The sequence below is a fragment of the Macaca mulatta genome, chromosome 1 (genome assembly GCF_049350105.2).
Source record: "Macaca mulatta isolate MMU2019108-1 chromosome 1, T2T-MMU8v2.0, whole genome shotgun sequence".
Lineage (NCBI taxonomy): Eukaryota > Metazoa > Chordata > Mammalia > Primates > Cercopithecidae > Macaca > Macaca mulatta.
This window is the reverse complement of record NC_133406.1, coordinates 85,762,355-85,789,823: the sequence shown is the minus strand read 5'-3', so window position 1 is coordinate 85,789,823 and position 27,469 is coordinate 85,762,355. Positions and strand designations below refer to the sequence as shown.

Here is a 27,469-nt window from a genome sequence, read left to right as displayed (position 1 = left end):
AGGTTCAAGTCTCTGTTTTGTCACAGTGCTTCAGCTTCCTCATTTGTAAAACAGGGTCACCGCACTGCGGGCCTCATCAGATGGGCGTTAGGATTCAACTGGCCACGGTGTGTCGAACACTTAAACAGTGCCTGGAAAGTACTGGATATGTGTGTTTTAAAGAAAGAAAATCCTTCAAGATTCAGCCCAGGGGTCACCTCCCCTGGGAAGCCCTCCTGGGATTCCCTGAGGAATGTACCATTGTCTTTCGGTCACTGACTTAACACATCATTTCTAAACATGTGCTGTGTGGCAGAGTGCATCTCTGTGCTTTCACAGGGGACTGACTGTGTGCATTTGCACCACATGTATACCTGTGGCATGTGCTATCAGGATGCTGTCACACACCAGACCCATGAGAGACCCCCAAGGGTCCCAGCTCTTGTTCCAGGAGACTCCTGGATCTTCCTGGAGTATGCCAAACCCTAGGGAGTTTCTCCCAAAAACCAAGAGTGGGAGCTATTGATAATGACTGGGACTTGTGAAAATCAGGCACCTTTAATTCCCTGTTTTCCTTAAACTTTAAGGAGGACCTAATTGAGTCATATGCTGATAGGCTTTTTCCACATTTTGATGATAGGCCACCATGTGATTTTTGGCATACATAACTCTAAAAACATTCAAAGAATTGAGAGATGCATGATAACTAAGTGCTCCCATTTTTATCTATTTATTTATGTGAACAAAGTTTTTCTCACATCTAGCACTACTAAGTTCAAAAGCAAGATGGGCCTACCTGCAGCTAACATCCTATCCGGTGGTGAAAGACTGAAAGCTGTTTGTCCACTCTCAACTCTGCTATTCATCATGGAATCGGAGGCTCTGGCCAGGGCAATTAAGGAAGAAAAATGAAAAAAGTGCATCCAGATTGGAAGGAAGAAATAAAACTATCTTATATGTAGAATGCCCTAAGAATCTGCAAATAAAAAATATATTAGAACTGATAAACAACTCCAGCAAGGTTACAGAGTACAAGATTCATATTAAAAATAATTTGTGTGTGTATGTGTGTGCACGTGCGTATGTGTGTGTGTGTTTTTGAGACAGAGTTTCACTCTGCTGCTCAGGCTGGAGTGTAGTGGTGTGATCACAGCTCATTGCAACCTCCGTCTCCTGGGCTTAAGGGATTCTTGTTCCTCAGCCTCCTAAGTAGCTGGGACTACAGGTGTGCACCACCATACCTGGCTAATTTTTGTATTTTTAGTAAAGACAGGGTTTTATCATGTTGGCCAGGGTGGTCTTGAGCCCCTGACCTCCAATGATCTCCCTGTCTTGGTCTCCCAGAGTGCTGGGATTACAGGCATGAGCCACTGCACCCGGCTTCATTTGTGTTTCTATACACTAGTGACAAATAATTCAAAAATGAGATTAATAAAACAATTTCATTCACAACAGCATCAAAAAGAATAAAATACTTAGGAATACATTTAACAAAAGAAGTGCAAGATTTGTATGCTGAAAACTACAAAATGTCATGAAAGAAATTAAAGACCTAAATGGGAAGATATCCTATGTTCATGGATCAGAAGACACAATATTAGTAGAACAATATTTCCCAAACTGATCTATGCATTCAACACAATTTCTAAAAATCTAAGCTTTGTTTTTTTGCAGAAATTGATGAGCTAATCCTAAAAGTGATATGGAACTGTAATTGCCTCCAAATAGCCAAAATAACCTTGAAAAGAAAGATGAGCAGGAGGACTCACATGTTGTAATTTCAAAACACTACAAAACTATAATAATCAAAACAGTGTGACACTGGCATAAAGACAGACATATGGAACAACGGAATAGAATAAAGAGCCCAGAAATAAATTCATACATCTGGGGCCAACTGATTTGCAGTAAAGGTGCCAGGACTATTCAAAGGGGAAAGAACAGTCTGCAACAGATGGTGCTGGAATAACTGGATTTCCACATGCAAAAGAATGTGATTAGATCCCTGCCTCACCTCGTCTATGAAAATTAAAATAAAGACCGAGATGTAAGAGCTAAAACTCTAAAACTCTTATATATGTTAAAAAAAACACTAATTAAGAGTAGATCTTTGTGAGCTTGGGTTAGGCAATGGTCTCTTAGATATGGCATCAAAAGCCAAGGAATCAAAGAAAAAAACTGATAATTTGGAATTCATCAAAATTAAAATCTTGCATGCCTCAAAGGATACCATCAAGCAAGTGAAAAGACAACCCATGGAATGGGGGAAAATATTTGCAACTCATGTATTGGATAAGGGACTTGAATGCAGACTATATAAAACACTCTTACAACTCAATGACAAAAAGACAAACAACCCAATTAAAATGTGAGTGGAAGAATGGAATAGACATTACTACAAGGAAGAGAGGCAAATGGCCAATGAGCACATGAAAAGATGCGCAACAACCTTAGGCATCAGGGAAATGCAAATGAAAACCTCAATGAGACATTGCTTCACACCCACTAGGATGGCTAGAACAAAACCAGCAAGCAGAAAAAAACAAGTGCTGGTGAAGACGTGCAGAAATCAAAATCCTCAGATCCTGCTGATGGGAATGTAAAATGGTGCAGACACTTTGGAATAGTTTGACAGTTCCTCAGAAAGTTAAGCAGGGAGTTCCTCTATGACCCAATTCTGCTCCTAGGTATATACCAGAGAGAATTGAAAATACACATTCACACAAAAAGCATTACTTATAATAGTCAAGAAATTGAAAAAACCTAAATGCCTATCAATGAGTGAATGGGTAAACAAAATATGGTCTATCCATACAATGGTATATTACTCAGCCATAAAAGGGAAGGAAGTTCTGGTATATGACCAGGCTCCTAGACCATAGATTTGGGGACTCCAGAGCAGCACTCATTCATAGGCCTCTCCTCGAAGCAGCTGGAGGTGCAATTAGGTTTAGGACCCAGTGCTGTTCACTGACTTTGGGGCTTTGCATTCAGCTGGCTGGCCCCCCAGCCAATCTGCTGGCTGGGATTCCCATCTGTGCAGATCTGTGCCTTTCCATAGGCGTGGTCCAGACAGCGATGGCACAGGCTCCCCAAGGCTCAGCTTGGAGGATAGACCCAAGGTTTCCTGAATGTATGACTCATGAGGCTAGCTTCCTCCTGGCCTCCAGCCGGGCTCAGATGTCCAGGTTGGGAGTCAGTGAGCTGATGCCGTCTATGGGCAGGAGCCCTCCCCCATTCCACAAGTGAGATGTCCTCTCCTCTTCCACAAGTGAGAGACATCCTGACATTCTGGAGGGCAATGGAATATCCTAAAGATGCCTGAGGGTAGCAGGGCTTTAGGGAATGGCATGTTGCCCTCTGACCCCATGCAACACAGCCTTCCTCCATCACCTGGTATGGCTCTAAGCAGGACAGGCTTCCTGTTTTCTTCCTAAAATCCCTGCTTCCTTCTCAGAGGGGGAGTGGGCAGCCCTAAGCACCCCATCCTGGCTCTGGAGCCAGCAACCACATGGCACAGGGCCCAGTCTGGTGCTCTTGGCCTTTTGCAGTGTATATGTTGCCCATGCCTCCCTCCATGCCACCACTGGCTACAGGACAGCCCAGGAATCTTAGCGGGCAGCAATTGCATCACACGCACACATAGACATGCACATGCATGCCACAGCCACATGCACACGTGCACAGGCACATCCACATACACCCATACACAGGCACATGTATCCACCAGACCACATACACATTCACTACACCTGACACACATGCACACACATGCACATGCACACACCTCACACCACACCACGTGCATGTGCACACATGACACATCACACCACATCGCCATGCACGTGCACACTCACATACGCACAATGCATCACACATCACACACACCCTTGGACACGCTCGATGAGCTGCACAGCCCTGGGACCTTACTCCTGTGCACACTGGCAGCCGTCTCCAGGGGAGCTGCGTGGTGTATTTCCCCGACCAGCAGGTCTGTGAGGTCTGACAAGCTGTAAGCATTCTTCCATTATACAAATGGGAGGCTGAAGCTCCAGGAAGTGAGCTGCCTCTCACTCAAGGTCACAGGAAGGCCACCGTCCGAGCTCCCCAAGTTCCAGTTTCTTCTCCTACGTGGACCCTGACTCGTCCCTCAGGGACATCCTCCTTATCCCACAGTGACCAGTGCCTGGACTCTGAGCCTGACCCTCTTGTCCCCACTCTCTGCCCCATAGTGCCTTCCCCACGCCTGAAGAACACAGGCCCGTGATGGGGGCTGGGGTATGGCCATGATCGCTGGATGTTGGAGGGCTCCTGCCCATGGACGGCCTCAGCCAGGCCCTGCCAGCCCTGGAGACAGTGTCAGCTGCACATTCAGGGGCTCTCCTGGTCAGGGCACATGCCGGGCCCCCCAGAGCCAGGCACCTCCTCTTCAGAGGACTTGTGGTCTTCCTTTGCATTTGGCTGCAGGGGCTGAGCAAGGCCATGCTCTCTTTCCACAGAATCATCAGCTAATGGGGCTGACCAGAGGCTGTGAAGCAGGGTGAGGGGATAGGAGCAAGCATGGGGGACACTCCTGAGAGGGCCTGTGGGAATTACAACAGTAGAAAGGGTGCTCCTGGCAGAGGGACTGCAAAGTGCAAAGGTGGGAGGGAGGGGGCATCATGCTCGGTGTTTGAGAAGCAGCCAAGAGGCCAGTGGGGCTGGAAGACACAGGTAGTGTCTCAGTCCGTGTGGGCTGCTCTGACAAAACACCATAGCCAGGGAGCTCATGAACAGCACAAGTCCAAGGGCAAGGCACTAGCAGGTTTGGTGCCCGGCGAGGGCGTGTCCTCGTTCACAGACCTCTCTTTCTCACTGGGTCAGTATATGTGTGGTAGAAGGACTGAGAGGCTCCTTTTTATTTATTTATTTATTTATTTATTTATATTTTTCCTTTTTTTTTTTTTTTTTGAGATGGAGTCTTACTCTGTTGCCCAGGCTGGAATGCAGTGATGTGATCTTGGCTCACTGAAACCTCTGCCTCCAGGGTTCAAGTGATTCTCATGCCTCAGCCTCCTGACTAGCTGGGATTACAGACACCCGCTACCATCCTTGGCTAATTTTTTTGTATTTTAGTAGAGATGGGGTTTTACCATGTTAGCCAGGCTGGTCTCGAACTCCTGACCTCAAGTGATCTGCCTGCCTCCACCTCCCAAAGTGCTGGGATTTCAGGCGTGAGCCACTGCACCAGGTGTATTTATTTTTATTTTTATATTTTTCAGAGATACGGTCTCATTCTGTTGCCCAAGCTGGAGCACAGTGGTGCTATCATGGCTCACTGTAGCCTCAACCTGGACTCAAGTGACCCTTCCTGAGTAGCTAGGACTACAGGCATGCACCACTGTGTTTCACTAGTATATGTTAACTTACTTTTTGCAAAGATGGGGTCTTGCTATGTTTCCCAGGCTGGTCTTTAACTCCTGGCCTCAAGCAATCCTCCCACCTCGGCCTCAGTGGCACTGATCCCACTCATGAGGCTTTACCCTCATGACCTGACCACCTCCCAAAGGCCCGACTACCTAACACCATCACCTGTGGGTGAGGATTTCAATGTAGGAATGAGGGAGGGGCACAAGCATTCATACTCTTGCAGGGAGGACAGGGAGGAGGGTAAGGTGGCAGTCAGGGGCCCAGGGTTTTTGACCTGAGCAACAGAAAACTGGGGTTGTCCGTTATAAAATGAGGGAGCCAGCAGGGAAGCAGATTTGTGGAGAAGTGAGATGAACTGTGGCCTTGGGCATTCTGCCAGCAGGACCCCCAGGACTGCAAGGTCCCTGGGAGGACTTTCCCAGCATGACCTATTTCGCCTTTGTCTGAGTAGCCTTCCTTCGGCACCGTGGTCTCCAAGGTCTCCTCGGCTTGCTGATCACATGCTCAGCACAGCTGTGGTCCCCTGGGCCCCGCCTCGGCCAGTAGGACTGTGCTGGGTCACCCTGGGATGGATGGTACTATGCACATTCCGCCCTACATGCTGGTCTCCCAAAGTGACCTTGATGCTCCATCGAGTGGTGGGATCTGTGTCCTCTACCCCAGAATACAGCCTGGAACCCAAAAGGAAGCTCCGAGGGCCCTCCAAAAAATTAGACACAAACGGTTAGTACCGACATTGTTAGCTCTCTGGCAAGTAGTCAAAGGGTCACCGCAACCCAGTGAATGTCAACTTGAGGAAATGGTGACCTTGACTTGCTAGGAGAGCCTGGTGGTGTTTTCATGTGGTGGTGCCCACAAGCCTCCCTGGGACAGTGAAGGCCGGTGTTCCCTGGGCAGGTGGATAGATCTGGAGGGAGTGGAGGAGACCTTTTCCCCAAGGAATTCTTTGTCTGTTTTAACCTGTTTGGGTAAAAAAAAAAAAAAAAAAATTCGTTTTGCCTAACTCAGAACTCTCTCAGGATGGAGCAGTGGCTAATCGAAGGGTGGTCTTTGAAAACCTTGAAAGTTAAATAAAGCCACTGCCACCTGGGGCAACTGGATAAAGGGCATTTGTGAAAAACCTGCAGCCAATACTGCTGAAAAAAATCAAAGACAACACAAACAAACAGAAACACATCCCATGCTCATGGACAGTAAGAATCAATATTGTGAACATGACAATACTGCCCAAAGCAATCTACAGCTTCAAGGCAATTCCGATCAAAATGCCAACATCATTTTTCACAAAATTAGGAAAAATAATCCTAAAATTTATATGGAACCGGCCGGGTGTGGTGGCTTAAGCCTGTAATCCCAGCACTTTGAGAGGCTAAAGTGGGTGGATCACTTGAGGTCAGGAGTTTGAGACCAGCCTGACTAACATGGCAAAACTCTGTCTCTATTAAAAATACAAAAACCAAAAACAGCAACAACAAAAAATTAGCCAGGTGTTGTGGCACACGCCTGTAATCCCAGTTACTTGGGAGGCTGAGGCAGGGAATCCAGGAGATGGCTTGAACCTGGGAGGCAGAGGTTGCAGTGAGCCGAGATCCCTCCACTGTACTCTAGCCTGGGCAACAGAGTGAGACTCCATCTCAAAAAAAAAAAAAAAAAAAAAAAAATTATATGGAACCAAAAAAGATCCCGAATAACCAAAGCAATCCTAAGCAAAAACAAATTATACTACTAATTATACTACTATACTAATTTGAAGCAAGCTTCAAATTATACTACAAGGCTATGGTGACCAAAACAGCATGGAACTTGTATAAAAGTAGGCACATAGACCAATGGAACAGAATAGAGAACCCAGAAATAAAGCCAAAAATGTACAGACAGCTGATCTTTGACAAAGCATTAATTGGAAAAAGGTCACCCTACTTAATAATTGGTGCTGGGGAAACTGGCGAACCACATGTAGGAGAATGAAACTGGATGCTAATCTTTCACCTTATACAAAAATCAACTCCAGATGGATCAAAGACTTAAATCTAAGACCTGAAGCTATAAAAATTCTAGAAGACAACATTGGAAAAACTCTTCTAGACATCAACCTAGGCAAATAATTCATGACTAAGAGCCCCAAAACAATGCAACAAAAATAAAAATAAATAAATGGGACCTAATTGAATTAAAAAGCTTCTGCACACAAAAATAAATAGTCATCAGAGTAAACAGATAACCCACAGAGTGGGAAAAAATATTCACAAACCATGCATTTGACAAAGGGCTTATATCCAGAATTGACAAGGAATTCAAACAAATCAGCAAGAAAAAACAAATAATCCCATTAAAAAGTGGGTAAGAGACATGAATAGACATTCTCAAAATAAGATATACAAATGGCCAACAAACATAGGTAAAAATGGTCAACATCACTAATCATCAGGGAAACACAAATTAAAACCACAACGAGATACCACCTTACTCTTGCAAGCACGTCATTATTAAAAAATCAAAAAATAATAGATGTTGGTGTGGATGTGGGGAAAAGAGGATGCTTATACACTACTGGTAGGAATGTCAGCCAGTTCAACCACTGTGGAAAACAGTATGGCAATTCCTTAAAGAGCTGAAAGTAGTTCTATCATTCAATCTAGCAATCCCACTACCCAAAGGAAAAGAAGTTATTATATGAAAAAGACACTTTCACACATATGTTCACAGCAGCACAATTCCCAATTGCAAACATGTGGAACCAGCCTAAGTGCCCATCAACTCATGAGTGGATAAAGAAAATGTGGTGTATAAGGCCAGGCACGGTGGCTCACGCCTGTAATCCCAGTACTTAGGGAGGCTGAGGCAGGTTGATCACCTGATGTCAGGAAGTCAGGACAAGCCCAACATGATGAAACCCTGTCTGTACTGAAAAAACAAAAATTAGTGAGGCTTGGTGGCAGGCACCTGTAGTCTCAGCTACTCTGGAGGCTGAGGCAGGAGAATCACTTGAAACCAGGAGGTAGAGGTTGCAGTGAGCTGAGATCGCACCACTGCACTCCAAGCTGGATGACAGAGCGAGACCCTATCTCAAAAACAAAAAATAAAAGAAAATAAAGAAAATGTGGTATATATACACCATGGAATACTACTCAGACATTAACAGGAATGAAATAATGGCGTTTGCAGTAATTTGGATGGAGCTGGAAGCCATTATTCTAAGTGAAATAACTCAGGAGTGGAAAACCAAATATCCTGTGTCCTCACTTACAAGTGGGAGATAAGCTATGAGAACACAAAGGCAGACAGAGTGATATCACGGACACTGGAGACTCAGAAGGGGGAGGTTGGGAGGGAAGCTAGGGATAAAACACTACGTATTGGGTACAGTGTACATTATTTAGGTGAGGGGTGCACTAAAATCTCAGTTAACCACTAACAATTCGTCCATGTAACAAAAAAACACTTGTACCCCAAAAGTTATTGAAATAGGAATTAAAAATAAATAAATAAGAATAAAGAAAGAAAAACATGCAGCCAACACCATATATGCAGGCAGCTCAAAGTTTTCACCCTAAGATCAGGAGCAAGGGAAAGATGCCCACTTTTACCATTTCTGTTCAACATAGCACTGGAAGTCCTAGCCAGAGCAATTAGGAAAGAAAAAGAAATAAAAGACATCCAAATAAGAAAGGAAGAAAGGCAGCAGTTTCCATCCACAGATGACATCAACCTGTATGTAGAAAATTCTACACAATTCACCAAAACCCTCTCAAAGCTAACAAATAAATTAAGCAGGGTTACAGTTGAGGATCAAAACTCAAAAAAATGTATTTCTTGATTAAAAAGTTGTATTTCTATATATTAACAACGGAAAATCTGAAAAAAAAATTAAGAAAACAATTACAAGCTGGTCACAGTGGCTCACACCTGTGGTTACAGGCACTTTGGAAGGCCGAGGTGGGAGGATTGCTTGAGCCCAGAAGTTCAAGACCAGCCTGGGCAATATAGGGAGACCTCCATCTCTACCAAAAAAAAAAAATACAAAAAATTAGCCAAGCATGGCTACTCAGGAGGCTGAGGCAGGAGAATTACTTGAGCCTGGGAGATGGAAGTGCAATGAGCCCAGATGGTGCCACTGCACTCCAGCCTAGGCGACAGAGACAGACACTGTCTCAAACCAAAAAAAAAAAAAAGAAAAGAAAAATGATTCAATTGACAATAGCATCAAAAAGAAAAAAAGTACTTAGGAATACATTAAAGTACTGAAGGTACACAACTCATACCATGAAAACTACAAAACATGGCTGAAAGAAATTACAGAAGCTGGGCACAGTGGCTCATGCCCTATAATCCCAACACTTTGGGAGGCCAGGGTGGGCGGATCGCTTCAGCCCAGGAGTTAGAGACCAGTCTGGCCAACACAGCAAAACCTCATCTCTACAAAAAATACAAAAATCACGGGGGCATAGTGGCACGTGCCTATAGTCCCAGCTACTTGGGAGGCTAAAGCAGGAGGATCGCTTGAACCTGGAAGGTCAAGGCTGCAATGAGCCGTGATCATGCCACTGCACTCCAGCCTGAGCAACATGAGCAACAGAGTGAGACCTTGTCTCAAAAAACAAACAAACAAACAAAACAAAACAAAACAAAACAAAAACAAAACTAAAGAAGATCTAAATAAATGGAAAGATTCTGAGCTCCTGGATTAAAGGCCTTAATATTGTTAAAGAGGCCGGGCACGGTGGCTCAAGCCTGTAATCCCAGCACTTTGGGAGGCCAAGATGGGCGGATCACGAGGTCAGGAGATTGAGACCATCCTGGCTAACACGGTGAAACCCTGTCTCTACTAAAAAATACAAAAAACTAGCTGGGCGAGGTGGCGGGCTCCTGTAGTCCCAGCTACTTGGGAGGCTGAGGCAGGAGAATGGCGTAAACTCGAGAGGTGGAGCTTGCAGTGAGCTGAGATCCGCGGCCACTGCACTCCAGCCTGGGCGACAGAGCGAGACTCCATCTCCAAAAAAAAAAAAAATATTGTTAAGGAGGCAATGCTTCTCAAGGCAACCTACAGAATCAATGAAATCCCCATGAAAATCCCAGCAGCATTTTTTTTTCACAAATGGAAAAATTGCTCCTAAGATTTACATATAGTTGAAAGGGACCCCAAATAGCCAAAACAATCTTTTTTCCTGTCCCCTCCAAACAATCTGGAAAAGAAAGAACAAAGTTGGAAAACTTACTCTTCCTAATTTCAAAACATACCACAAAGCTACAACAATCAAAATAGTGTGGTATTGGTGACAGACAGACATACAGACCAATAGACTGGAATTGAGAGTCCAGAAATAAACATATACGTCTATGAGCAATTGAGTTTCAGCAAGGGTGCCAAGACCATTTGATGGGAAAACGAATAGTTTTTTCAACAGAAAGCACTGGAATAACTGAATTTCCACACACAAAAAAATGTGGTTGGATTCCTACCTCATACTACATACAAAGATGAGCTCAAAATAGATCAAATACATCTATGTAAAAGACAAACTATTAGGTTCTTTGAAGAAAACATAGTGTGAATCTTTGTGACCTTAGGTTAGCTAATTCTTGCTTCCGTATGACATCTAAATAAATTGGATTTCACCAAAATTAAAACATTTTGTGTATCAAAGGACACTCTCACAAAAATGAAAAAACCTACACAATGAGAGAGAAATATTCACCAATCATACATCTAATGCACGTCCAGTATCCAGAATATATAAAGAACACTCACAACTCAACAACACAAAGACAAAAAATCCAATTTAAAAATGGGCAAAGGACTTGACTAAACATTTCAAAGAAGATCTACAGCTGGCCCCAAAGCCCATGAAATGGTGCTTGGCATCATCAGTCATCAGGGAAGTGCAAACTGAAATCAGAAGGAGGTTCTAGTTCACACTCTAGAATGGCTAGAAGTAAGAAATACAAGCACCAGATAACAGTGTGTCAGCGAGGATGAAGCTGGAACCCTCAAACAATACTGGTAGGAATATAAAATGGTGCAACTGCTGTGGAAAATAGTGTGATGGTTCCAGCACATTGCAGCCTTGACCTCCCAGGTCAAGCAAAGCAAAACAGAATTACCCTGTGACCCAGCAATTCCAATCCTAGATACAGAAACCAAAAGATGTGAAAAAAGGTATTCAAACATATGCATGTCCAAGAAAAGGCCACAGAAGCATTATTCACAGCAGCCAAAAGGTGGAGACCACGCTGATATGCATCAGCCTGAAGAATGAATAAACAAGCATGCTCCATCCATGCAATGGAATATTATTAAGCCATGAACAGGAATGAAGTGCTGAAACTGTCCACAGTGCAGGTGAATCAACACGCTCAGTGAAAAAAAGCCAGACGCAAAATATTGAGCGATGCCGTTTCTTAAACAGGCAGAGTAGCTAAATCACAGGGGAGAAGGTAGGCGGGTGGGTGCCAGGGGCTATGGAATGGAGAAGAACGGGAATGGCTGCTTAATGGGCACAGGTTTCCTTTTTCCCTTTTGGGCACAAGACATTTTGGAACTAGGCAGGTGATGGTTGCACAATTCTGTGAGTATACCAAATGCTACTGAATTGAATACTTTAAAATTGCGGACTTTCTGGTACGTGAATTTCACCTCAACTTTTTAAAAAAAGATGCTAAAATTTTAATCTTGCCCATGTTCTCACCGTCTCTGTCTCCCTGTCTCTCAGTTTCTCTCTGTGTGTCTCTCTGTCACCCTTTGTCTCTCTCTTTCTATTTCTGTCTCTCTGTCTCTTTGCATCTTTGTGTCTCTGTCTCTCTGTTCCTCTGTGTCTTTCTCTTTTGGTCTCTCTGTCCCTCTCTGTCTCTCTCACTGTATGTCTTTGTCTGTCTGTCTCTGTGTGTGTCTCTGTCTGTCTCTCTCTGCATCTTTCTGTCTCTATCTTTCTCCGTCTCACTGTTCCTCTCTGTGTGTGTCTGTGTCTCTGTCTCTCTCTGTGTCTCTGTCTCTATTTCTTTCTCTCTCTGTCTCTCTCTGTCTTTCTCTCTGTTTCTCTTTCTCCTCCAGCGTGCCTCCAAACCTCTCCCTTCTTGTAGGTCTTTCAGTTTGTGTATTTCCTCTGCAAGTCTGGCCTGTGCCCTGGCTCCTGGGAGCAACCCCGCCGCTGGCCATTGTTGGAGTCACCCTAGAATGCCCGCTTTCCTGTCCAGGAGCAGAAGGAGGAGGGATACCTGAATAACCCCACGGGCCCAGATCATCCTCCTGGCAGTAAGTGGGAAGGACCCTAGCGTCCACGTGAGGCGCTGTTCCCACCATGTGCACAGATAAGAATGTCAGGCTGCGCCAGGCGGGAGACTCTGTCCCACTCCAGACTCATCTGCCCTCCCCCAGACCACTCCTGTACCTTTGTCCAGCACAGGCCCGAAGATGGCCAGGCTGTCATGGACGGTGGTGCAGTTCCACCGGCGGCCACGGAACTGGTGCTGGCACTCCTGGATGCCAATCTTGATGCCCTCGGCCACGCTGGGCATGATCTCCACGTAGTTCCTGCAGAAGCGGAGCTGCTTGGGGACCAGGCCTGGGATGCTGGCGCACAGGATGGGCTGTGAGCCCAGGGAGGAATACTGTGGCCCGACAGCCAGTGACCTGCAGAGGGCAAGACCTGGTGGTGAGTGTGGGGCTGGGACAGTGACACAGATGAGCAGGCTACAGACCCTTTGCTCTGGGGCCTCAAGTGCATTCGGGTTGGGGGTGGGCGAGACGCAGCTTCCACCATGAAGGAAATCCGATTTCTTATTTTGCAAGTAAGATAATTTTTACTTAAAATTCCAATTAAAGATTCTCTATGGCCTCTAAAATAATGTTCATAAACCATGCCTTCTAATTGTTTTTTTTTTTTTTTTTTTTTTTTTGAGACAGGATCACACTGTGTTGCCCAGGCCAGAGTGCAGTGGTATGATCATGGTTCACTGCAGCCTCCAGATTAGCTGGGACTACAGGCACACACCACCACAGTCAGCTAATTTTTATTTTTACATTTTGTAGAGACAAGGACCTGCTATGTTGCCCAGGCTGGTCCCAAACTCCTGGCCTCAAGTGACCTCCCGCTAGAGCCTCCCAAAGTGCTGGGATTACAGGCATGAGCCACCTTGCCCAGCTCTTAAGCCTATATGTTATACATGAAGTGCTTGACACAATGCTGTGTGTGGAATAAATACTCAATGCTGGCTATTTAATTTTTTCTAGATGTTTTGATATCATCTATGTGTTTTTCTGTATGTTTTATCTGGAAGTCTGATTTTACAAGGCCAGGAACCTGACCTGCCCTACCCCCAATACTCAGCTCAGAATCCAAGTTGTCCAGATCTGTAATAGAACATGATGCAGCCCCGCATTCCTGCTCAGTACAACTGCCTGGGCCTCGTTCACACCAGGTTGACCTGGAGCCCATTGGGGGACTGAGGGCTAGAACCTGAGAACTCAGGCCGGGGACTGGGTCAGGTGGGGACTGCCCAGAGGAGGGATGCCTTTGGCTTTAGGATTGGAGGAGGAGACCTGGTTTCCGGGATGTAGGCGTGACCCAGCATAGAAATCACCATGGAACTCAGACCTATCCTGCCAGCCCGCAGGCCGGCTTTTGGCTATGTACCCCTAGATGTAAACACGTGTCCACAGTGAGACGTGTTCAGGAATCTTCCCAGGCCTTTGAGCCTGAGAGCAGGAACTTGGACGCCACCCAAGCATCCGTCAATAGGAGAGTGAATAAACAAATGAAAGCCGCCTCTAGGGTGCCACCCTGCTCAGAAAACCAAAGGCATGGGCTCCCGTGAGCACGTGGGGAGGAGGGGCTCAACCGTGAGATGTTCCTGGGGCCCTCTGCATCCCCCAATCTGAACTCAAGACCAGGCAACACTCATCCGCAGGAGAGTCAGCACTGTGGCGACCTCACTCCTCGTTTTCTAGGTCCCAACAGCTCCCAGGCTGTGCTCTGCTTTGGCAAAAGACATTCGACATCTGTGCCTTTTAAATTAATGTAATTAAGTTTAAAATTAATTAAAATACAAGAAATGTAAAACTCAGCCCTTCAGTGGCACCAACCATGCTTCATGTGTGGCCCGTGGCTACCCTGAATGGGACAGTTAGATAGGGAATGTGCCTGTCATCAGGGAAGCTCTGCTGGGCCAGCCTGGCCGAAGTGCTCTGTGTTTAACTGGGATGTTGGTTACACGAGTGCTTCACATCAGAACGAATTGAGCCATGCGCTTAGGGTCTTCCATTTTGCTGTACAAAATACACCTCAATTTAAAGAAATCACCAGGTCCTTTTGGGCACTGGTGGAGGTGGGTGGAGAGAGAGTTCCTCATGCTTACGACCACCTGTCGATGTGTCCACTGGATCCAACCAGTCTGGATCTCTTTAGTAGAGACCCAGCGTTCAGGGTCCCCAGTATGTCTACCCTCTGGAGATCTGGCCTCCCTCTCCCTGGTCACCTTCCCTCCTGTCTGGCCCCCATTTGAGTGCATAACCTCACGCCAGACCCCATGGGCATCCCCAGGCCACCACCCAAGCCTGCACCCCTGTGGTCTGTCCTTGCACAGTCAGCTCCCTTGTTCACTCCTTTATCCATTCACTATATGCAGGTACCCTGCCCCGGGTGTCCCTGCACACCCCCTCACCGTTTTGTAGATCCCAGTACTCCCAGGAAGGCCAGCCCTGATGCAGGCTGGGTTGGTGTCCCTGCTGTAGGTAGCTGGACAGTCTTCTTCCATGTTTCCCTCCCCCATCCTCTCTCTTTCTTTGAGTCCCGGCCACTGGATGACCATCCGGGGTCCCTGGGGTATGGTGTGCACTGCCACTGCCCAAGCCCAAGTGGTGGTGGCCAGGGTCAGCTGTCTCTGATCTGGACTGTGGGAAAGAGGCCTCTAGACAGGAGAAGGTGGGTTGAACCAGGCCAGGGAGGTGACCACAGGGGCTGGACTCGTGGTTTTCAAACCATGTACCTCAGAGCACCCAGGAACCCCAGCAAAGGGGCCTTGAGGTGCCCATGTAGGGTAAGGCTGGGAGACCAACTGTCTGCTTAGCCCAGGACTGCAGGGGCTTCCTTTTTTTGTTTGTTTGTTTTGAGATGGAGTCTCACTCTGTTGCCCAGGCTGGTGCAGTGGTGTGATCTCAGTTCACTGCAACCTCCCCCTCCTGGCTCAAGCAATTCTCCTGCCTCAGCCTCCCGAGTAGCTGAGGTTACAGGTGTGCACCACCACACCTGGTTAAGTTTTGTATTTTTAGTAGAGACGGGGTTTTGCCATGTTGGCCAGGCTGGTCTCAAACTCCTGACCTCAGGTGATTCACCCGCCTTGGCATCCCAAAGTGCTGGGATTACAGGCAAGGGGCTTCCATTTTTAAGCCAGGGTGAGGTAAGGTGGCTGCCCCCAGGTGAGGTGCCTCCATTCCATGAACCCAGATGCTTCCCCTTCACCCATTCTATGGCGAGACTCCATGTGGGATGTTGCTTGCAAAACATCCAGCACTGGTTCAGGACGTGCCTGCTACAGTGTTTGGGACAGAGCAGACTGACGTAAGCATAAAAAGATAAGACAGATAGATAGAGAATGGAGAGGGTGGTGGGTGTGAGATAAAGCAGGCTGACTTCAGCGTGAGCTGTGGACACACAAGGCTTTGATGTCCAAAGGCTGCATCTTTTCCAGATGTTTGAAAATTTTCCTAATGGAATGTTGTAGGGGACAAACATTTGAGTGTCATGGCTGAGGCCTGGGAGTGTGTCTGAGAAGGGCTGGGTACCTAGGCTCCAGGGCCAGCCTGGCTTACAGCCAGAGAAGTGAGCAAGAAGTGTCCGAAAGAAGGAAAAACTTGAGTAGTTGAATGTCCTTGTTTACTTGGAGACTTAGAATGAGGAGAAACAAAGGAATCCACTTAGAGTTTGCTGCTTACAAAACAGAGACCTGGGGGATGTGGCCATTTCCAAGGTGCATCCCTTCTCTGAGGCTAGATGCTGGATTCATTTTGGGGGCTGTCACTCTGCCCACCCCAGAACACTATGACCAGCACGGAGCCAGGGTTACCTGGGCTCTCAGGCTCGGGGCTGGGAGGGGTTGCCTTTTCCCCGGTCTCTAGGGAAAGCAGAGAGGGGGACTCCCAAGTCTGAAGCCTCCGTTCTCAGGGTGCTGAGTCAGCCAGCTCTGTGCCCCTCTCACCCTCCTCCTGGGTATGGCCAGGGTGCAGGTGGCCAGCTGCCATCCCAGAGGTGGCTCCAGCATCCCTGGCCTCTAACAGCTCTGATGGGTCCCCTCCCTTGACGGGCCCTTGTGGATCTGGGGTCAGGATGGGCTTCTCCTGCCTCCTGTGGACCAGAGGGCCCCTCTAGTTCCTTGAGTTGCTTCCTGAGAGATTTCTCCTTCTGACAGCACCAGGCCACCAGAAGGCCTGGGCCACAGACCCTGCCTGAGGAGGGTGGAAAGCTGGCAGGCAGAGGGGGAGCTCCTGTGGGGCCAGGAAATAGTACAGAGGAGGGCCCAGGAGGCTCACTGGGTCGCCAGATTTTGGTTGGGCCTTGAAGGATCAGTTGGGTCATTAAACAGAAAATCAAAAATAAGGCTAGGCATGGTGGCTCATGCCTGTAATCTCAGCACTTTGGAAGGCTGAGGCAGGTGGATTGCTTGAGGCCAGAAGTTCAAGACCAATCTGGGCAACATAGCAAGACCCCATCTCTACAAAAATACAAAAGTTAGCTGGGTGCGGTGGCACACACCTGTAGTCCCAGCTGCCTGGGACTTGAGCCCAGGAGGACAAGGCTACAGTGAGCTCTGATTACACCAGACTGGGTGATAGAGTGAGACCCTGTCTCTAAAAAAAATTAAAAATCTAAACTGCACAGGCACTATCCCTTCCCCAGCCCCCAAAAGCTCCTAGGATCCAAATTTCTAATCCAAGGAGAATGCAGATGCCTGGAATCCATCAGTGCTTGAGAAACCATGACCTGTAACTTCCTCCTCCCACACCCTGTGGGCCAGGCTTGCCTGGGACAAGGGACAGACAGGCCTGTCTCAGGGTCTCGCCAGGGAGTACTGGCTGCAGTGAGTTGGGGAGGGGCTCTGCAAACGGAGAGTGAATAAGAACCCAGTCTTCGAGATCGTGTGTCCCCAGGGTCCTGTTCTCAGCACAGGTTCTCAGGATGCATCAAATACGATGCAACCTGGACTCCCGGATCCGACCTTGGAACATGAAAAGGACGCTTATGCCCAAACTGGGGAGGTCAGTCTGCGTATTTTTTGTAGAGACAGGGTCTTGCAGCACTGGGAGGCAGCAGATACTCCCTCTCCCTTTCCTGCTCATGCTGGCATTTCCTGACCACCTCTGAGTTCCAACACCTAAGCTTCTCAGATCCAGAGAAGAAGAAGGATCTGAGGGCCAGGCTGCCACCTCCAGCATCTTGCTAGGCAAGCTCCAGGGACCTGAGCCACCGCTGTCTCCGCCAGACTATCGACATGGCCTTTATTATTTGTAAAATTTTATTAATTTACTGTTTTAGAGATGAAGTCTTGCTCTGTCATCCAGGCTAAGGGCTCACTGCAGCCTTGACCTCCAGGGTTCAAGGGATCCTCCCATCTTAGCCTCAGCCTTCCAAGTAGTTGGAACCACAGGTCTGTGCCACGATGCCTGGCTAACTTCTGTATTTTTTGTAGAGATGGGGTCTTTCTATGTTGCCCAGGCTGGTCTTGAACTCCTGGACTCAAACCATCCTACCGCCTTGGCCTTCCAAAATGCTGAAATTACAGGTGTGAACCACCGCGCCCGGCCACTGTGGTCTTTAGAGAGCTAGTCCCTCCTCTTCCCTCCTCCTGCGGCCTCTCCACCTTTCCAGCACTCTTGTCTCTGAAAGGGAGCCTTACTGAAGCTGGTTGTTTCTCCCTTCCACTACCCAGCATTGCTCCTGTTACTACCACCACCCAGCCCCTTACCTGGCCTCCACCTGCTGGGCAGAGCTCACTGGTGACCTGACCACAGGTTCCAGTCATGTGGCTCCCCAAAACCCACATGACCTGCATAGGTGGCACTGGGACCTCCCAGAGCAGCAAGCCAAGGCTCAGGGAATGGAGCTTTGCCACAGCTACTGGCTAATACAGCAGAACAGGGCTTCCTGCATGCTGGCCTTCAGGGGCCGCTGCTTTCTAAGATCCTACAATGCCCTTCAAATGTGTTGATGTAGTTTGAATGTGTGTCCCCTCCAAATCTCATGTTGAAATGCAAACCCCAGTGTTGGAGGTGGGGCCTAGTGGGTCCCACCCATTTAGGTCTCAAAGGCAGATCACTCGTGAATGGCATGGTGCCCTCCCTGCAGTAATGAGTTCATGCAGGAGCTGGTTGTTAGAAGGAGCCTGGCACCCTCCCCTGCTCCCTCTCCCATGTGTGCACATGTACCCCCCCTTTACCTTCCACCATGAGTGGAAGCTCCCTGAGGCCTCAGCAGAAGTAGATGTTGGTGCCATGCTTGTACAGCCTGCAGAACCCTAAGCCAATTAAACCTTTTTTCTTTCTAGTCTCAGGCATTCCTTTATAGCAATGCAGAATGGACGAGTACGTGTATGAAACCCCAGTCCCTGCAAAATAACATTTACAAACGAGTCAGAGATAAATGGCGCAAGTCACACAGAGCCTGGACAGCCTCCTTGCAGCTGACGACCCAAGACATCACAGGGCTTCCTGTCCCCAATGCAGCCCCCTTTCCACCCCAGGGGGCCACCCGGGGGCCATGGGTGGTGGCCCTAACTGTTGCACCTGCAGCTTTGGGACTGTTGGAACCTCAGTTTCCCCAGCTGAACTGGGTGGTCATGGTTTAGAGCAGGTTCCTCTAAAGGGTGGCCCCAGAAGCATGAGTGCCATGGGGAACGTGTGCTAGGTTCACCCAGGCTGCCTCTGGCTTGGACCTTCTAAGGCTAACAGGGAAACTTCTACGGCTCTTGAGTCTAAACTTGCTTCATGGCCATGTCTGTCTTCACGAGGACTCTCAAGGTCCTTGGGGGCTCCCTTGGGCCAAGTCTCTGGGGAGTCAGTCTTGCTGATAATCACCCTGGGGGGGGCCAGGGACCTACCTCCACCCCAAAAAAGGGTCCCCAAAAGAGCAAGGTAGTAGCAGACTCTTAAAGCATGTGGGGGGATGGAAAGGGACATCAGGTGCCCGGAAGGTGACAGGCATGGACAGACCCTGAGCACTGGCTGTCAGTCCGTGGCTCCTGCCTGCTCATGGCCTTGGGCGGAGCAGCCACGAGTGGCCACTGTCCTGCCTGGTGCCCTAAGACAAGCGTGGCCCCAGTCAGCAGTCACGGCCAGGAGCTCCCACTTGGGCTTCTGATGAATTCTCCAATCTCTCCTTCGACCTCTCCCACGCTTTGTAGGCATGCAAACAAGTGTCTGGTCAGGGACGAAGGGTCCTTGCTGAGGGTCACTCACACAAAGAACCACAGGTAAGCACTTGGGCGGCGCGAGAGGGAGGGAGGGGGCGGTGATCTTGTCAACCGTCACTCCCTACTCACTTCCTGGATGGATGCCATCGATCTGGATCTCAGTGAGGTCTGGGCCCTGCCTCGGGGCGGTGGGAACAGCAGGGGCAGGAAGGCTGGGCCCAATCCCCCGGGAGAGGCTGAGGCCAGCCTGCCCTCCCTGACCCCATGCCCTGCACCCTGAGCCTGTGATTCACCGGATGGGGAATTCATTCCCTTTCCCCTCTCACTGCCAACACCACAGTGTCCCAGGAAGAGTCCATGTTTCCCACGTCCAGCCGCCACATAGCTGAGTGGCTGGAATTCTAACTGCCCAACTGGATGGGACACCAGATATCCCTCTGGCCATGCAAAATCAGTGTCCCAAGGGAATGTGCCCCTGCTCTTCCAATATCTCCAGCCTCTCTTGCTCTGTCCCCTTTCCCTGGAATCCCAGCTCTGGAGTGAACGGCAGAGCTGGGCTAGCAGATCGCAGCACTCCAGCACCACAAGGCCTACTGGAACCATCGTGTAATCATCCAGAAGTCCCCAGAAACGGAGATGATGCTTAGTGAGTTTTCAAAAACGGAACACAAACTGTTTCTATTCTTAGAAAAACAAAAAGTTGAAAAAGTTGATAAGATCACAGACTTGTCTTTCCTTCCAGATTTTCACAAATGCTGTTAGGTTCTTTCCCCCCCCCCCGCCCCAATAATAGTTTGTTTTGAAGGGGAGGCTGTCATATTCACTCAGAACACACACAAATGTAGTTTTGTAAAATGGCCCCAGTCTCTAGACCCACGGCTCCCACCGGTGGCCAAAGTCACAGCAGCCATGCCTGCAGCCCACAAGCACTAATGGTTTTTCTTCCTCACTCCCTCACTTCTGTCGAAAGGCCAGGCAGCTCGCCAGAGGTACGGCAGAGACGCTGGCTGTGACATGCAGGGGAGGAAGGAGGCTGGCCCAGGACCACAAGGCAGGCGGTAGGCTAGCCCAGTCCAGACCATGCTGGCCTCTCCGGCTTGGTTTGGTCCCATGTGCAATTTCCCATCTTATGTGGTGGCACTGGAGGTGCTACCTAATCCCTATGGATGGAGGCTCAGGGCAAAGTGTGGAGGCCTTCTGGCAGCCACACAGCTGTGGGGATCCTGAGTGGCCATCACATCCAGCCTCCACTATTCCCGTGCAAGTCCTTCTGAGGCTGGCAGGCTCTTAGGTTTCTCAAGTCCAGGCCTGGTGTCTTTCAGCAGTAAAATTTAGCAAACTCAGAGCACCCATGTACCAGGGGCACAGCTCTGTGCTTGCATGTTTGCTGGGGGCGTGGGGACCTCACAGTAATGCTCCACCCAGGTGTGTGGACAGGAGGCCTGGAAGGCAGGCATGGGCTTCAACTAGGGCCCTGTTACTCATTTGTTTGTTTGCTCTTTCTCTCTTTCCCCTCTGGGGCCTCAGTTTCCCCATCTGCCTAAAGGGGTTATGGACCCCTCTCCTACCTGAAGCTCTGAGAGAGGGGAACAGTGCGTGGAATGGGGGCACTGCTCTCAGGCCCTGCTGCCCTGCTGGATGTCATCTCAGCCTCCTCCTGGCCCGAGAGGGACCCAGTGCACCCCACTCGCGGGCCTGCCAGGGCTGCCCCTCCAGGATGCAATTTGTGCCCTGAGCCCAGCTGGCCACCTCCTGGGACCCCTCTGGCTCCAGCACAGCTGCAACACAGGCAGGTATGGAGGACCAGGGCAGGTGCGTGTCTCTGCCATGGAGGGTCCTGCTTGGGCCAGTGGGCTTCCCCTCTGTGGGGCCTCTGGAGCAAACATCCTGTTCCAAATCTTTGTCTTCTTAAGATCAGAGCCACTCCATGGGCAAGGATAAGGTTTCCTTCCTCAGACCTGAAGCTCAGAGTGTTTGTCTGTTGGTGGATGATATCCCAGCTCACCCAGGCTGAGACTTCCCAAGGGTGCCCACCTGCCCGGGAGACCCCTGAGGCTCTGGCTTCTCCTCACACCCAGTGGTGGAACTGCAGCTGCCTGGAAGACCACTCTTGGCAGCTCAAGCACCTTGTGAGCTGGCTAGGGTCCCCAGGATTTAGAGCCCCCAGGTCCCTCCTGGGTGTCGGCACCCCTTCCCAGTCCAGGCTGCCCAGCCCTGCCTGGAGCTTTCCCAACCCGCACCTCCTCCTGCCCGCCGGCCCAGCTGGGATTACTGACACATACTTTGAACGAGTCCCAGCAGGCACAGCGGCTCCTGTGCCCGCGGCCACGCACTTGCCAGTTTCCCTGGGCGGCAGCGGCACGTTTTGCCGGGGAAGGAATGTGGAAGCAGCAATGTGAGAGACACCTCCAGGGTGTCACCTGGGGAGGCCAGTAGGGAGGGCAAGGAGGAGGCCATGTGCCCCTCACCAGCCTCAGGGTTGTAACCAGTGAGGGGTGGGGTGGGGTGGGGGATTGTCCAACATTAAAGTGCACAGCCTGGGCCACGAAGCAAGACTCCATCTCAACAAAAAATAAAAAACATTAGCCAGGCGTAGTGGCATGAGCCTGTAATCCCAGCTACACACAAGGGGCCAGGATGGGAGGATTGCTGGAGCCCAGGAGGTTGAGACCAGCCTGGGCCACATGGTGAAACCAGCCTCTACAAAAATACAAAAATTAGCTGGGCGTGGTGGTGCGTGCCTGTGGCCCCAGCTACTCAGGAGGCTGAGATGGGAGGATCGTTTGAGCCCATGAGGGTCGAGGCTGCAGTGAGCCGAGATCACATCTCTGCACTCCAGCCTTGGTGACAGAGTGAGACCCTATCTATGGGGCTGTACAGGTCTCCTTTGTGAATGACATTCTTTTCCTTCAGCCTCGGTAGCTGCAGCTCAGCACTTCCCAGGTACCATTCGGGGCACTGGCTCTCATCCCTAGGGAGCCTTTTCTCTTCAGGAGCCAGAACCAGCCTCCTTGGCACCTGCAACCTCTGCCCCAGCCCCGCCCCTTGAGCCACACAGAGTCTAATCCTTCTTCCCCAACCAACTGCCTTCAGAGACATGAAGTGGGTCTTCTGAACAGAAACAGCAACGCAGTCCTTCAACTACTCGTAAAGGGGGCAAGTTAGAAGACTCGCGTTTTGGTCAAAAATCCAATGGATAAGGGCTGCAGGCAGTGGTCCACATTGAGAGACCTCCCCACCCCCATCACTGCAGGTGTGGCTTCAGGCTGGCTTTCTCAGACTAGACTCCCAACAGAGGGATGCTGTTGGTTTGTTTTTAAATTTCCATTATTACAAAATCCACAGGAATGGTTGCAGCACTGTCAAACCGCTACAATGTCACCAAATCGTTTTTAAATTCCCAATTTCTGTTCTGGTTTCTTCATGGACAGATGGTCAAGCGTTCACATTTGGGCTCTGCACGGTAGGCCCCACGTTGAGAAGCCCCAACGGGGTCCCTTGATGGAGATGGCATGAGCCCTGTTGCCTGCATCTTGGGAGGGCTGCTGGACACTGGAGCTTCCCTCCTCACAGCATGGCGATGTGCACAAGGGACCCAGTGGAAGAAGTGGCCACTGAGTGGTCACCACCCCTAAGACTAGGCTGCTGTGACTGTATCTACTCATCCTGTTCTCCCTGCTACAAAGGATTCCAGGAGGCTTATGCGAAGCAAACATCGTTGGAACAAGTCTCTTGAGTCAGAGGGGCAGCTGGCCTCAAGGGCCCAAGTTGGCCAGTGCCTGAGGTGCCAGCGCCAGACAGGAGGAGCTTTTGTGCTCTGAAAGGGCGTGGTGGGTCCCTGTGGTGGCTATGGATCTGTGGCCACTCCTGACTGTCACCCTCAGGAGGGGTTTGTGTGTGGGCAGCTCTGAGGGGCAATGCCACCCCAGGGCCCTGAGATCCCACAGCTCTGGGAGGGCTGGCCTGATGACTCCACTCAACTCGTTTCATGAGTTTTATTTACTAGTGACTGCTGTCCTCAGTGCCAGAGGCAGAGATGAGAGACAGAAACTGCAAAAGACAGAGAGACAGAGATTAAAAGAGATAGAGTGATAGAAACAGGCAGAGAGAGACAGACGGACAAAGAGTGAAAGAGGCAGAGACAGACACAGAGAGATAGAGACAGAGATGGGCAGAGACAGATACAGGGAAGAGCCAGACAGACAGGGAGAGACTGAGAGACAAAGGTATGGAGACATGGAGGAACAGAGACAGGGAACAGAGAAACAGAGAGACACAGACAGATGCAGGCAAAGGGGGAAGGAAGAAGAGGCTAGGGTGAGGCCGGGCCTGTGGAGGGAGTGTGCCAGTCGCAGGCTAATGTGGAGGCAGGGCAACTCCAGGAGTGGCACCCATCCCTCCTATCACGAGGCCCTTCCCATCTGAGCTTTTGGGTACCCTGGGCCATGTCCCTGCCCTGCCCAACTGGCCCCTCTCAGTCCCCGAAACACCCGTGCTGCAGTCACCTGCCCACACGCCGCACATGTCTGCCTGACCCATCATTCCAGCCGAGCTCCTTCCCTCCTGCACCCCTTCCTGGCTCCTGCCCGCTAAGCTGCCTCTTCACCTGACCCGTCTTCCAGTCAAGCTGTCTCCCCACCACAGTGAGGCCCATCAGGACTGAGGACACGGGGCGAGGTGCCTGGAGGTGGTGTGGTGCAGACACTGGCTGAGTAGGGCCTCCAGGGGTGCCAGCCCTCCAGCCCATGAAGGGCTGGGATGAGGGGCTGAGCTCTTGTGCCCAGGAGGTTGTTTGCACCCATGAGTGTGTAGGAGAGTGGAGGGCCTGAAAGTGTCTACATGTTTTGTCGAGGGCTGTGTGAGGTGCCCTATAAAAATGGAGGTCACGATGTGTTTCTGTCATAGTGACAAGCTCGAGGTCCAGAGGGATGTGAGGGGGACCCTGGAGGGAGCATGAGTGAGGCTGTGGAGCAGGTCAGGGGCAGGGAAAAGGCTGAACACGACCCACACTGCACTTCCCTGGAACAACCGGGGTGGCCATCTATAGGCAGCCAGGCCTCTGTGCTCAGGAGCCCACAGTCCAGCAGGAGCTGGTGATGGCCGGGCAGAAGGAACGGCCTGAGAGGGAGAGCAGGGCTGGGTGAGGGGCGGAGCTTGCTGTGCTCTGACAGGCAGCAGGGGTGGCTATCGCCAGGCCTGGTAGCAACTCCAGGTGGCTGGGTGGGTGTGAGTCCCAGGGGAGGGCCCGGACTGAGAACGGAAGCAGGAGGTGGCCGTGGCGGGAGTGCCACAGCCCAGTCTGGTAAAGGCAGCAGAGGGACTTGAAAGATGAACAAAATCCAATTGCGAGCCCCAAAGTGGGCTTGGACCCTGGGGAGGTGGTGTCGGGAGGCACAGGCCTACGTCTAGGGTCCTGGTGGGGTCCCTGGGGAGATGACAAGATGCCATTAACCCAGACATGAGAAGAAGAAGGGAGAAGTGCTCAGAGTGCCCTGGAGTGCGGGCGTGCCCGGGGATTGTTCTCAGATGGGGCCTTGGTCTCCTTGCAGCGCAACTGCCCTGTCCTCTGTCCATGTGGGCTCTTCCATGAATTCTTGTTCCTGAGAACTCAGCTTAGAAGGGGTGTGCAGGGAGGTGGGGGTCACTAGGTTCCTGCCGTCTGTGGCCTCATGGGACGCAGGTGGTCAGGTGCATAGGCCTTGGTTTGGTCTCCTGCCTGGCTCCTGTCTGTCACTGGATGAGCTCAGAATGGATGCCCCTGGACATCTGTGCAGCTCTGAGCCATTCAGTGTTAGACCAGGCCCGTCTCTGCATTTCAGACCCGCTCGGCCTTGGGACTGCTGGCATCTGCTGCGTGGGTGTAAGACACCTCTGGGCCACCCAGCCCTGGGGAGGCAGGTGGCCCTTCACTCTCTCACAGTGCTGCTGGCCACACAGGGACACCTTTGCCTCTCCCTCTGCCAACTTCAAAAGCCTAATTACCCTGAATTGGGCTGTTTCCTGGTTTGTTTCTCCAGGTGAGGAGATTCCCCTTCACTTTCACTTTCATGTGCTGGTGATGGTGGAGGGGGGAGAAGCAAGGGGCCAGCAGCTTCATGTTAGGGAGGGGCTGGGGGCGCAGGTGAGGAGTTACAGAGAGGCCACCCACCCCAGCCTGCTCCGCTCCACTGGGGCTCACCAGGAGCCCACCTGGCAGGGGCCAAGGTCCCTTCCTCCCCTGGTGATGCTTAATCTGGGGAGGATGCTGGGAGACAGGAGAAAGGAGGAGACGCTCTACTGGGTAGAAGACTCAGAGAAAGAGAGAGAATCTTCCCTGGCTATTAAACTGCAGGACACAAGTGGCAGGGGTCCAGCAGCAGGGGTCCTGCAGCGCTGTGTCCTTCTGTGAGTCTTCCTCCCTATGCTGCCCGTGTGCTGCTCACGCCTGGGGGAAGGCATGTCCTTGCTCAAGCACGAGCCTGCCTGGGGGCAGAGAGGGGATCAAGAAGGGGGCAGACTTGTCCCCAGGAAGCCAGCCTCCCCCAAGCGGAGGCTGCTTCTCAGGAAGCAGAGAATCCCCAAGTGTGAGAACCCTACTGAGAACAAAGTGGGGGTGGGGATGGGGGAGGGGTCCTCACCACCCACCCACATCAGTGTCAGGTGGGGGTTCTATGTCCCCCTTCCCTGTGTGGCCAAAGGACTGTCCTGTACTCTTGATGGGAGGGTGGGGAGGGTACAGGGACTTCACTTCTCTGCTCCTCCTGGCTCCCCTGCAGAATACCTGAGTGTCCTGGAGGGTGTCTCAGGGTCCATTCAGAGTAGAACACAGGGGGCCCAGGTGAAAGGGAGGTATACATGCGTATGAGGTGGACGGGGACCGAGGCTAGGAACCCTCAGGGCCGACAGGACAAAGATCCTAGGGCGCAGGGTTGCCAGGAGGCTGGCGACATTTATGGGAAGGGCGCGGGGGCCAAGGCGCTTCCTTTTGCGCTCAGGAACGCGGCGGGTTCTAATTAGAAGCCTGCCTGGTGCGTAAGCTGGCCGCCCTCAGGGCTCTCTCCGACGAACGCGCTGCCCCTGACTCCCTGCGGCCGTCTGGACGCGCGTCAGTATCCCAGCGCCCCAAGGCGCGCCCTGAGCCTGGCCCTCAGGTGGGCCACTGGGCGCCGCAGGTGCCGCACAGGAAATGGGGCACGCGGAAGTGGGGGTGCGCGGGGGTCCCCGAAGCGCGTCCCCGCGGCCTCGCGGCCTCTTCCAGGCCCGTCAGCTGCCTAGGGCTGCCCTTTCCCCGCCCCGCTGCTCCTGGCCCGGCGCCTCTACCGCGGGAGCCCCCGCTCCTGAACCATCTCGAAGAGAAAAATTATTATCGGATTAGATGTACCTCGGCTCGCTGGGTCTCCCCCCTTCCCCTCGGCGTAATTATTATAATTCCAGGCTGCCGTCGGAGAATGATGGGGAGGGGAGTGTGCATGCTTGTGGGGAGGCTTCTCTCCAACTGCGGGTCCTACCAGCGCTGCGCCTGGCCCTGAGCGCCCACATTCCTGCCACTTGTGTTCCTCAATCTTGGGCATCTCAGAGCGCCCTTAATTCGGAACTGGGGTGACCCTTGCTTGGTGAGGGCTCTGAGGGATCACAAGCCCTGGCGAAAGTGTGGTCCCCGTTCCCCCTCCCACAGGATATGTGCGGTGGAGGTGGGAGGCCTGAG

At 50.8% G+C, this 27,469-nt stretch overlaps 1 protein-coding gene across 1 annotated transcript in view; it reads right to left on the bottom strand.

The window, feature by feature from the left end:
- WNT3A (Wnt family member 3A) overlaps nucleotides 1-27,469 on the bottom strand; it is a 54,273-nt gene that overhangs the window by 25,811 nt on the left and 993 nt on the right. Inside the window, exon 2 of the mRNA XM_001085785.5 lies at nucleotides 12,774-13,015. Within this exon, the coding sequence (XP_001085785.1) occupies nucleotides 12,774-13,015 (242 nt within the window). The remainder of the gene's footprint in view (nucleotides 1-12,773; nucleotides 13,016-27,469) is intronic.